The sequence below is a fragment of the Aythya ferina genome, assembly GCF_964211825.1.
Source record: "Aythya ferina genome assembly, chromosome: 7".
Classification (NCBI taxonomy): domain Eukaryota; kingdom Metazoa; phylum Chordata; class Aves; order Anseriformes; family Anatidae; genus Aythya; species Aythya ferina.
The window spans coordinates 30,468,686-30,481,176 of NC_140302.1; the positions used below are offsets into that span (position 1 = coordinate 30,468,686).

Here is a 12,491-nt window from a genome sequence, read left to right on the forward strand (position 1 = left end):
AGCTGGAACAGCACGGCTGTCTCCTCCTTGGTGACGGCCTTCCTGGAGAAAGCATGGGCTCATCTCCCCCTCCAGGTCCAGGTGCAAATGCCCAAGAGCTGCAGTGATACTTCAGTGCTGGTGGCAACCTAAAGGTTTGGAAGAGAAACCTATGTACTGGCGTCATCTAACAGTATCTGTTTACCATTCCAGAGGTATTTCCCATCCTTTCACAGGCAATACTTCATGAAAATATTTTAAGTCTGTCCCGTAATAAAAATCTAAACTATTCAACCTTACTTCTGGAAATTTGCTTTTTCCCTGGGTGTGAACACGATCCAGATTTTCACCCTCTACTCAACATTCCTTCATGCTCATCCCCATTGGTTGTAATCAGGGAACCTTCACAGTCCCATGGTGGGTTTTGGTTTACATTTTCTACACTATTATGTTTTTCTAGTTATCATCAAGAAGCTCTATGAGTTTTGTAGAGAATGTCATGAAAGAAATGCCAAGAATGGTGGCTTCAGCCTTGAGCATATTTGATTTCCCAGCTCTCATTCTCATTACAGAAAAGACCTAAACTGTTTTTGATGTTGTCTAAAATCTTACTGTCTTAACTCCCAGACACCCTATTCACAGCTACATAAACTGCAGTGCAATTTGAGTAATCACCAGTAGTGACTGCAACCTCAGGCCTGCATGGGCTCTTGGTGTCCATACATCTAGAACGTTGAAGGGACCTGACATGCAACACAAGCGGTTAGTGGCACTTTTGCTCAGTTATGCATACGAAAGAGTATCCAAATGTAAGTATAACCACTTGGTCTTTCATATCCATTTTTGTCAAAACAGAAACACTCAAAAAGAAAAGTTAGTTTTACTGTATTTTATTTGACATGGTTGAAGACACAAGAACACTCAAGATACAATCCAGACAAGTTGTGAACAGCTCCAAACATCAGTGAAATCTGAATTTATCTTGCACAGAGGTGAACAAGACCACAATGGTTGGTTTTATAATATAGTTTTAAGACTATTTCAAGCAGGTGAGTACTGTGACATTATGCCCAACAACTTTTATACTATTCATCCGCTTAAGCCACTTCGTATTATAAATATGCAGGTTATCTTGGCGATTAAATCTCTGCAATACATAATTAGCCTTCTCATAATAATGCATTAAAACTCCTGTATATATTCATTGGTAAGAATATACCAATGTTAACTGTCCTAACCATCACTGCACATGTATCATATTCTAGCACAATTAATCATTCTATCACAATTAGTTGCTAACTTTCAGCCTAGAGTTAAGCAACTTTGACCCACCCAAACTTGCAAGTTCATGCTTAGAGCAAAACTTCAGTTGGGGCTTTCTGCTTTGCCTAAGGATAGCAGGCCTTGTCTCTCAACGCTAAGTTGCACAATGTCATCTGAAATCCCTACCAAAAAAATTCTCTGCAGGAAATTTCCTGCAAAAGTATCAGAACTACTGTTCTAAAAATGACCCGTTTCCTAATAAATTTCTTATTAATTTTACAGCCTAACATTCTCTATCAAAACGGGCATCCATTTGCCACTTACAATGTACATTTTTTTTTTTTTAACTGGGTTATAGACTACAGACCACAGCATAACGCTCTACTTACAATTCTAATTCCTTAGACAAGCTAATTTTCCATTCTCGGATTTAAAGAGGGCAACGAGGACAGTTGGGAATTTGCTTGGTAGTTCAGTGCTTTGCAAGGATAAGCTTGATAGTACTCTCATCAGACTGAACAAGGAAGTGCAAAAATACGCAATCTCTTCAATATTTTACAGTTACAGCAGAACAATTTTAGCAACAAACCCCTGTTTGGATCCAGACGGAATCTTACAAAAGGTGAACAAAAAAGGGCAAAGAATCGCTACTGTGCGGGGAACTAGCTACACTTTAGAAGAGCTGCAGAAACTATTGTTAGCATTCCCTGCGGACAGGCTGAAAATAGCACAAAACCCATGGATCACAGGATCTTGCAGTTCACCTCCTGTTTGTGGTGGGGGGTTGCAGCACTTTCCTAAACCAAATTCTGCATTAACCTAAGGCCAACGGAAACAAATTCTTGTAGAATTGGACCCATTCAGTTTAACACAGGATGCAAAGACACTGAAGCCTTCTTTTATTTAAGAGTTTTGTGTTTGGTAGGTTGTAGTGGTAGACAATAGACAGGCTTACCTGCATCTACTATAAATCACTGTTACTTGGCTCTAGAAAGTACTTTTTTTAGAAATTAGAGTAGATCCTTAATAAAACTCCAAAACCTAGAGAAGAAGCTGTATATCCAGATCATACAAGCTAAATTTAACTTGGTTTTACAGGAGGATTCATCCATTATTATGATGAACTGCTGGATGGTCACCATCTGAAACAAAGAAATGAAAATCCCAGCAAAATACAAGTGCATCTGTGTAATATACTTAACTGGTATGACTTGCATTGCAGGAAGAATGTTGTATTCTGTGACACACCAACATTTCTTTCCTATTATTATAAGATCAGCCTTTTACATTTCATATCTTACCATCTTTAAAAGCCTATAATTATGGAAGCTGATTGAGAAACTATGTTATTTAAAATTAACAGCTGAATGAAATCAACAGAGGCAAAGAGCATTTTTATACAAGAAAATAGCACTGTAGAAAGAAAGAGTCTGTACAATATTTAAATATTGTATATACATAAAATTATATTGTTCATAACTCATCTTAAAGTTTCTCTTGTTTGTAAACCATGGAAAGCAACACACAAAAAATCCCAGTATTTAGCTTTTAAAGCATTTAGCAGGCAGCAGGAGACCGAATGCTAGAAAGCACACTTTGTAATTATAGAAAAGTATCCAGCCGGATACTGTGAGTAGCATTCTCCATAGTCCCTTCTTTTTTTCTTTCTTTCTTTTTTTTTTTTTTTTTTTTTTAAAGCTGAATGCAGAACAGATTTCACATTCTACTAGGGAATTCTGCAGCAGACACAGAAAACTCAACGACAAAATGCAGTGGACCAGTTCTGCAGCTCTGGACTGTGGCAAAACTTCAGGATAAACATAGAAAGCTTAAGTGCAGGATTGGAATGTAAATTAGTGAAATCATTGATAAAGCTTTCATTACCCAGTAGTTTATGTAACTCATGCTCAACTTATTAAAAAGGAAGTTTTAGTTTAACAGTTAAGATTGCAAAATTTCAAAAATGTAATGAATTCCAGCAGGTAATCAGGCAGCTCTGAATAAATGCTTTGAAAGTGTCAGCATTTTAGGATAATTCAGGTTAGTTTCAGTCTGCCAATTTGGAGTGGATTTAGATTTGAAACTGAAGTTGTCAGCTCATGGCAGATGCAGATCCTAGGTTTCAGAAATCATCCACCTGTAGCACTTAGCAAAATAAAACCTGTTCCAGTACAGAAGAAATTTTCCAGGTAAACATGCTTAAAATATTTCCAGAATGTCGTTAACTGGAAAACAAGATGCTACCATGACCATCATTGTATTTCACTTGTGTTAGAGTTTCGTGGTCATAGCCATATAAGAAATACTTTATTTAATGCTTTTTGTAGTTTTGTTCTCTTAGCCTCTGTCTTCCACCTTAATGAATATTAAACTCAACCCAGAAATACATTAATTCACTCAATTAAAATGCTTCCAACTCAAAATATATGATAGTACGCCTTATCTGGACATTTTCTCTCTTTTAAATCATTTAAAACTTCCTGGACAGCTATCATCTAACCATACTCCCAAACATTAACACAGGGATTAACTAGAAGAGAAATGTAATCACGGGGAGGAGTGCAAAGTCCTGAACTTGGGGAGGAATAACTCCATACACCAGCATATGCTGGGGGCCAACTGGCTGGGAAGCATGAAGGCAGAAAAAGACCTCAGGGTCTTGGTAGACACCAAGTCTACATGAGCCAGCAACGTACCCTTGTGGCAAAAAATGCTAACAGCTGGGCAGCATGAGGAAAAGTATGGCCAGCAAGTCAATGAAAGTGGTCATTCCCCTTTATTCAGCCCTGGCAAGACCACATCTGGCATCCAGTCCTGTGCCTCTCAGTACAAGAGGGACATGGACATAATGGTACTGAGTCTGGCAGAGCGTTGTGATGACGATTAAGGGATTGGAGTCTGATGTATGAGGAGAAGCTGAGAGCTGAGACTGCAGACTCCAGAAGAGAAGGCTTGTCAGTGGGATCAGGAATGCATATAAATATCTGACAGAAGACAGTAAAGAAGATGGAGACAGACTTCTCAGTGGTATTTCAGTGACGGAACAAGAAGTAACAGGCACAAGCTGAAACATAAGAAATTCCCCTTAAACATAAGAAAAAATCTTTTTCTACAGTGAGGGTTGTCAAGTACTGAACAGGTTGCCCAGAGAATTTTAGGCATTTCTATCTTTGGACATATTCAAACCCTGACTGGACAGAGCATCCTGTTCTAGCTGACCCTGCTTAGAGCAGAGGGGTTGGACCAGATAGCATATGGGAGTCCCTTCCAACTTCATTTATTCTCTGATTCAATGATTTCACATGGAAGCTAGTAAATAAAAGTTTGTAAGACATAAAAAAGGGGAATAAATTTGCTCTTAATAATTTTCTGAAGTATAATGAGGGTAATGCTAGCTATTTAATCCAACAGATAGTTCTGTGAGCTTTGACAAGAAAGGTCTTTTTCTCAAACTGGGGCAACCAACAGTAGGCTCCTAAAATATGTATGTTTCCTAAATATAATTTAAGGCTTTCCAAGGATATTCTTTTCAGTGGGATCTCAGAACTGAAGAAGTTCATTTCCCACTTCTTTACAAACCTTATTTTCAGCACTAATTTTTTGACAGTACAGTTCATAATCAAAAGAACAAAAGAAAGCTGTAACCTATTAATTTGTTCCATGTTCAGAGGATGATGCTGTTTAAATAGATACCCCACACATACCCACTACAACAACCACATGGGTTAGCAAATTTTTCTTTGGAGGAAAAGGAAGAAGTACAAGAACAAGGCAAAGAGATTATGATTTTATATTTTTTAACTAATCTTCAGGATGCAATAATAATCAGTATTTACTGAATAAAGGTAGATCTTTAAGCATGCTTGAACAACTAAGGAACTTTTACTACCTCTGGAACTTTTGCTCCCCAAACTTTTTAAGGGTCTTTTAAAAAACAGCCTTCGGTTATCCAAGGGCACAACCATGACATACCCCACCTTACTAGCTGTTCTCATATAGCCTGCTGAAATTCAAGATGATTACATGACACATGAAAGTCAAAAAATGGAATAGTGGACAATCAGTCTCACAAACAGGCCATGGTGGGGAACGTGATCTGTTAGTAGTTTAAGAAATCGATACCGACTTTGACACTTTTCGAGGTGGCAACATCAATGGCCATGGCTTTGATCTCAGTGTCCCCAAACTGCATAAGTGTTTTGATCTCCCGCCTGTTTGGCACGGAAGTATCAGTCCCTGTGAGATCCAAGCGAAGGGTGCCACACTTTTTCACTCCAGATTCAGTGATGAAGCTGACGTTATCTTGTTCTGAGCTATAGATATTGATCACTATTACTAACTGAGAAGGCTTGGCAGGTGTGTAACTGCGTGTCACAGTTTCTCCAAGGGCTACGGATTGATCAGCTGAGATAAATTTGTCAAAGACATCAGTGCACCAGCGTGTGCCATCTTTGACTAGCAGCTTCTCTGGTGGATGCTTCCCTTCCACAAACCGATTCAGCACACCCACACCGTAGGTGAGAGGCGAACGTCGCACTTTGATGACAGCAGGGTCTAGACCGAAGAGGACGGCTCCTTTGAGGATAGTGAGCCCCACATCCTGAGGAATGATGACTCGACATCTCGAACCAAAAGCACTCTGGACAGCTTGTTGGAGTAAGGGGGATTCAGCGAAGCCACCCACCAGGAACAGAAACTTGACATTGGTCACTTCTGGCTTATCAAACACATCGCCTGTACAGAAACAGAGCCCATTCAATAAGGAAAAAATCACTGTGCCAAAGCAAAGCATGCAAAGCTCCTTATGTCTGAGTGCACTGAACGTTCCATGCACATGCACAAGATCTGAAACTGCTACATAATACTTCCACCCTCAGCATGCACTAGTTCCACTTCTGAAGTCTCTTCTATATTCTTTTTCACTGGGACAATAACTGTGAGTGAACACTTACCTCAAAGCACAAAATATATTTGATGTAGCATTTATGCTTTCTAAACAGAACTTTTATTTAGCTTGTAGCAGTCAAGGGGGACACAGATTTTTTTGCAAAGAAATTCTGCTGGTCAGATTACTGGTGGCAGGGAAACAGACATCAATCATCTTGTCACTGCAAGTATCAGTGAGATATTCCCAAATCTAACGGAACCACATCCCCTTTATAGCATTCCAGACAAGTCACCCCGTTTTAAATTCACTTTTTATTTCTGACTCTACCGTCTTAACTGCAACACGTACCATCTGCAAAATGCCTCCTTACATTTTTACAGATGTTCTCTTAGCTTAAGCCCACATCCCCTACTTTCAAGAAAATCATACAGTTCAGTTGTAGGCTCACCCTTACTCAGTTCATATAACTAATGCTGTATGACTGAGGTATCTGTCACAACAATCATAATTTGAGGCCTCTCCCTCTCTGCTCACATATTAGCTGTTCTATCTTAGTTGTCTTACTCAGTTGTGGCCTCTCAAATTTACCCAACAATACTTCACACAGACTGAGTAAAGCCGGATATTCTGTTCCAAATTTGATTTGATTAGTTCTTTGTAATGTGTACAACAGCAATATTTCACTCAATACATGTATTATACTCTCTTTGATACAAATCCAATCTTCCATGAGGGACAGTTTAAATAATAATTTTCCCAATAACCCTATGTTATATTCCACTGCTGGATAAATAAATCCATTGCTGCTTAAGCCATGCCTGGAAACTCTTATACCATGCCGCATCATTTATTACTTGTGTGTTTACAGATCTCAGTGATTTGAACAGTCATGAAAAATGTGACTTTAAGTTCTTCCACTGGTGAGAAATGAACTAGAGGCCTTAATAACAGTAACAATCATGTAATAGTTATGTCTCTGGCATTGTTTTATTCTTGCCCGAAAAAAGAAAAAGAAAAAGAAAAGTAGGATCTGGGTTCTCAGTGCACTTCAGCCTTCTGAAAGCATGTAGCCCTTTATATATAGAATAATTGAAGCTTAGGCAGCAATGGGACTGAATCACACTCAAAAAACAGCACTAGAACTAGAACTAGGCAGTAAGATGTGTTATGGTGATGTTCCTTACTTGAAATTACTTTCCTAAACACTTTCTGGTAACTCCAGTTACTGGTTTAAAACAGGTAAGCCAAACTTCAGTCTTAGCTCAGCCAGAAAATGGAATTACACACAGATACGTACTAAGGTGTTGAACAATCTGGTCAATTGTGGGTTTGAAGAGCGCATTCATTGCATCTGGGCTCATCCTCAGCATTCCCTGGGAAGACCACTTCACAAAATCCACACTGCAGAAAAACATTTAGAAAGGACATTAAAAGAGTATAGAAACAGCCAAGTTATCACAAGACTCACCACATAAATAAACAAATGAGTTTACAGAATCGGCATGTAGCTTGCTTGGAAGAAAGTGTCTCACCTAACCTCAGGCCCATACCAAATGGAGCAATATACAATTTCCACGGATAATTGTTATTTTTGCTTGTTTAATTGTTGTTTTCTTTGCCTGATTGCCTCCTGTACCATTACAAATGCTCAGCTGCCTTCTGAAACAGCTGGCAGTCAACCCTGTGTTTGCTCATCAGAAACAGCACCAATTCATCCCCAGACGGACAACATTTAGATTACAGCAGTAGCAGGCCAAAGCCATTGGAAACAAGCAAGGAAAACAAGCAAGCATAGGAAGTCTCAGGAGACAGAAAGGAGCACAGTATCTGATAAGGAATAATGTTTGTTAAGTGAATACAGGTATTATGTTATTCCACCAATGATGCACATCCATATAGCTTGGTAATTTCCTTTTCATTTGTACATGTTCTATGTCACCTGTTATTCTACTAGTTTCAGTTTATTTGGGGGGAAACATTTGGCATTCTCTCTAAGATTCATCACTAAGACTATTAAAAGAAGCAGACAGTCTTCTGAAGGGTAGTAGTATTTCCAGAAATTGTTACCAACTTCAAAACCTCAGTTTCATTTAGGAAGTGACTCTGATCTAAGTCTTTTAGGCTTGAAGTACATTTACCAATAAGTATAGGAAGAGTTGTGGGAGTTTCAGCCTGAATTCCACATTCAACATTCACTGAAGAAAAACTTTCATAACTTTCCCCAAGCTATAGAAATATTTACGCATCTCACTTAAGATCCTGAATTCCTTCCAGAGCCCAAGCCTCTAAAAATTTAGATTCCAGGTAACTAACTTTTAGACATCAAATTTTCTATTTTTTCTGACCTCCCTAATTAACATGTAAGCATATATGAGTCAAAATATATAGTCGAATTCAGTGAAATGACACACTGGTGGCCAAATAAATGTCATGGAAAACAATACCAGGAGAGTGCAAGTATTTTATCGAAAACTTCTGCAACAGATGGAACTTTGCATTTTGGAAACTGCACTTCAGGCAATCCCATTTTCCCATCATTATATTGCATTTTTATATTATTGTCTTTCAGTCTAAATGCAACTAAGATATTTTCATTACTTGTTTCTGCAAACAGTCGTTAATTCTGCACCCATTTGAGTATAATCATCTACTCACTTGCTTTTCCTCAAGGCATGTTCTACACTGTGGCCTCGAAACTTCTTATAATAGTCAATGAAGGAGAAAGGCAGGGTGATGTTTAGTGGATTGGTCCTGTCTGGAGCTGCTGCCCGTTTACGGGACTCGAATGCTATCATCAGATCTACCCAGGCAGCAGGACGCTTGATTTTAAATTGCTCAATAAAATCTTCTCCAAATATTTTACACAGGAGCTTTTCAAATTCATAGTCCACACCTAGGGAACCATATGGCCCACCTGCATTACAAACAAAACACAGCTTTAATATCCTGAACTTCTTAATAGATTTCAAGTAGACCGAATACACACCAGATTGACACTACCAGGACTGTCATGGAAGAAGGTCCAAAGAAAGAGGTATCTTTTCTAAATATAACAGTTTGTCTAATACAGAACATAATCTTACCTTTGTCTCATTTTTACACCTACACAGTGTAATGCTACCACCATAAAACAGAAACACTTTTATTACAAGCAGAGGAAACTGCCTTCTTATCCATACATGTGAGTTGGACTTATGTTGAGGAGTAGATAGACCTGACGTACTAGATGTACAGTGTCCCCGCTTGCTCTTACTAAGTTGTTTCCTGACATAGTCTTACAGCTACCAAGATCGAGAACACTCAGCGATGAATGATACAGATGAAGACTAACTTGGTATAGAGACACAGCAACAATTAGCAGGCTGTCTCGTGTGGTTAACAGCTTAGCAAAGACAAAGACAGAGGGGATTTGGAGTTCAGGAAGGGAATATCATTAAAGGAATTGCACTTTATTGCAATAAAGTTGCAATGATGCAAGATGGCACTTTCTTATCCTCACAAAATGAGGTTTACCATCCCAAAGTCTCAGAAGCATGAAGTGTTTTACCCCATTCTGCTGACCAACAGTTAGGTCACACTAATTTTGAATGCTGGTCTGATTCCAGGAAAAACTGTTAGTGAACTGTAGTGAATAATAAAGACATGAACTTCCTTCACTGACAGGTCAAAAAACTATATAAATGAAGTGAGCAGTGGAAGTGTCACCTACCTGTTGCCTTGTATAGCTCCTTAAGATGTCCTTCAGGGAGCCTGATCTGATGGACAGTCATATCCACTGTTCCTCCTCCACTGTCAACAACAATGTACCGGTCTCCTGGTTTGACAAAGGAATAGGCAAATGACATTTACATTAATATTATCACAACAACATACTGCAACGAAAACTTCTCAGGGGCATAATAAAAATAAGAGATAATGACTTGTGGAAAGTTATGACTGTCTACACTGAAAACTTGATATTTATTAGCAGCAATTGATAACAAATACAAAATTTGAGTGTCAAAAGCCATTAGCTTAGCACAGATGAAAATTGGATATTAGTGGAATTGCTTGTGCTGCTTATGTACATTCTAGGGGTTTACCAAATTTATACGACAGTGTATTTACAAAATCTATTCTGAGGAAATATTCTTGTTGTATTTTAAAACCTTGGTTACTTTCTGCCATCTCCTGAAAAAAACTCTTTTTTGTTAGAGGATACAGAACTGCAGCTCAGCCTTAGCAACTCGGAGCCACACATGCACTTCTGTTTGCTTCTTTTCCTATTTATAATCATTCATAGAACAATGCAGCACACAGCAGATTTGTGGGAAACACAATGTTTGCCTGCAATATAAAACCCGTGAGAGCAGAGTTTATTCAAGAAAGGACACTACCTTCTTCCAGTTCAGACCAGATCTCTCCTATGACATTTTCCACCAAAAAGGTGCGACTCTGTCGATTACGACGGACGTGTTCCTTAGCTAGTCATTGACAGAGAGAAAATTACTGAGTATAAGAAAGCAGGAAGAAGTTGATATAATATGCTGTAGAAAACAAGTACAAGTATGTTGATAGATCTCTATGTATCACTTCTTAAAACAAATGGAAAAAGAAATACTGCATTAGAATTAGGAACATTAAAGCATTGCTCCTAGAAAGAAGGAAAAAAAAAAAAAAAACATTTTTTGGATTTTCTTTTCTTCCTTGATACACATTGGATTAGAAAAAATGACCTAGTATGAAAGCCACAGACAAGTCCTTTTTCGTAATCCTTTATTTTACTTGGCATAGGACATGCCAGGCTTGGGCGCACACTCAACCAGCAGGCGGCAGCCCTGCTCCGCCACTAGCTGTTCCTCACAGCAAAAAGCCAGCATTAACAGGGCGACAGATTTGGGGTGCTCCGGCAAAAACGTCTCGGGAGCCTTTCAGGACATCTGCCTGTCTCAAAGCAAGCATCTGAAAGCACTGCTTCACAGGTTCAGAACTTCTCACAGTGATCATCAAGCCGGACCCTCCAGTAACTCAGGCAGATGACAGATCAGGAGACCAGTAACTTTCAACCTTTACTTAAAGAAATCCTGGGTTTATGTGACAGCCTGCAAAGCACTGCCATTCTTCTATAAGCAACCCAATTACATTTTGTCCTAATAACTAAGATTTGGCCTATTATAAACATATACAGGACACTTGCACAGCATTTTTAAAATATATAGCAATTAAAAATAACACATAGTCTGTAATATTATAACAATAAAAAAACTCACAAGACTTAATTTCTACTTAGGCATTTAAAGATGCAAACAACGAGAAAGTGGAATAGTGAGAGCCTTTGCTATTATACTTCTTAAACAACCTGTGCAACTGGATGATCAAAAAAATCATTTCCTGTGTCACTTCCATTCAAAGGCACTTCCATAAAATGCTACAGAGGAACCGAGATATCCTGTAATATACGAAGACATCATTCTTTCTGAAAATAACACAGGCAAATCACTGACTGCATTTTGCTTCTAATTTCTACAGTGCCTATCATCAGGAAGAGACTAGCGGCTTCCACCCATGCCCACTTCACGAAGACCCTATGATGCAGGCAAGCTGTTAGCCTCATGGTACTGACTTACCAGCTCACACCAGCAGCTTAAATGACAAAGGATTGAAAGACAGAACAAGTAATATGTCCAAGCAATGGACACAGAGCCCACAGAAGTCAATGGGAGTCCTTTCATTCCCTTCTGTGGGCTAAAAGTGAACACAAGAGCCAGTCTTTAGCTACAACTGAAGTAAAGTTACCCTGGCTACTGTGAACAGTAAAATTTTTGTTTTGGCTTCGCAGCAATAATACAGTCCTTGGAGAACTTCTCTCTGTTTATATTTAAAGGGCTTTTCTCCTTAAGCTGTTCTCAGCTTGTCTTGGGTACCTGCCATGCCTTTATGAAATTTTAATTCTAACCCCAAATTAATTCACTCCAAACTTTGTTTTCATTAATTTTGACACGAAACCTTTCTGATCCCCAATAGCTTTTACCTTACAAAGTCAAGAAAGAGAATGGCACCCATTAGCAGAAACCCACGATCTGCCAGATTCTGTCCAGCTTCAAAACCTTAACCAAACAAGCTTTTTTTTTTTTTTTGATTATTTATTTTCTTGGAGACAAATCCCCATGTAGCAAGCAAGTTCATGAAACTGGACTAGTTCAGAAGGAGAACAAGGGGGAGAACATGTGGGGCCCCTGAAGGGATTGTGCCCTGTGCCCGGCACAGGCCCCCATAACACTGAACACATCTGACAAGCGCTAGCTGGGAGAGGCAAGGCATGAGAAAACAGGGTAATGACTTGGCCTAAGAAAAAAGGCAATCTGGTAAGTACAGGAATAGG

At 38.9% G+C, this 12,491-nt stretch overlaps 1 protein-coding gene across 1 annotated transcript in view; it reads right to left on the bottom strand.

The window, feature by feature from the left end:
- Positions 1–853: 853 nt before the first annotated feature.
- Positions 854–12,491, bottom strand: part of HSPA12A (heat shock protein family A (Hsp70) member 12A) — a 60,197-nt gene continuing 48,559 nt past the window's right edge. Inside the window, exons 8-12 of the mRNA XM_084525021.1 lie at positions 10,507–10,593; positions 9,840–9,944; positions 8,786–9,044; positions 7,428–7,531; positions 854–5,976 (exon numbers count right to left, since the gene is read on the bottom strand). Coding sequence (XP_084381147.1) covers positions 5,342–5,976; positions 7,428–7,531; positions 8,786–9,044; positions 9,840–9,944; positions 10,507–10,593 — 1,190 coding nt within the window. The 3' untranslated portion in view covers positions 854–5,341. The remainder of the gene's footprint in view (positions 5,977–7,427; positions 7,532–8,785; positions 9,045–9,839; positions 9,945–10,506; positions 10,594–12,491) is intronic.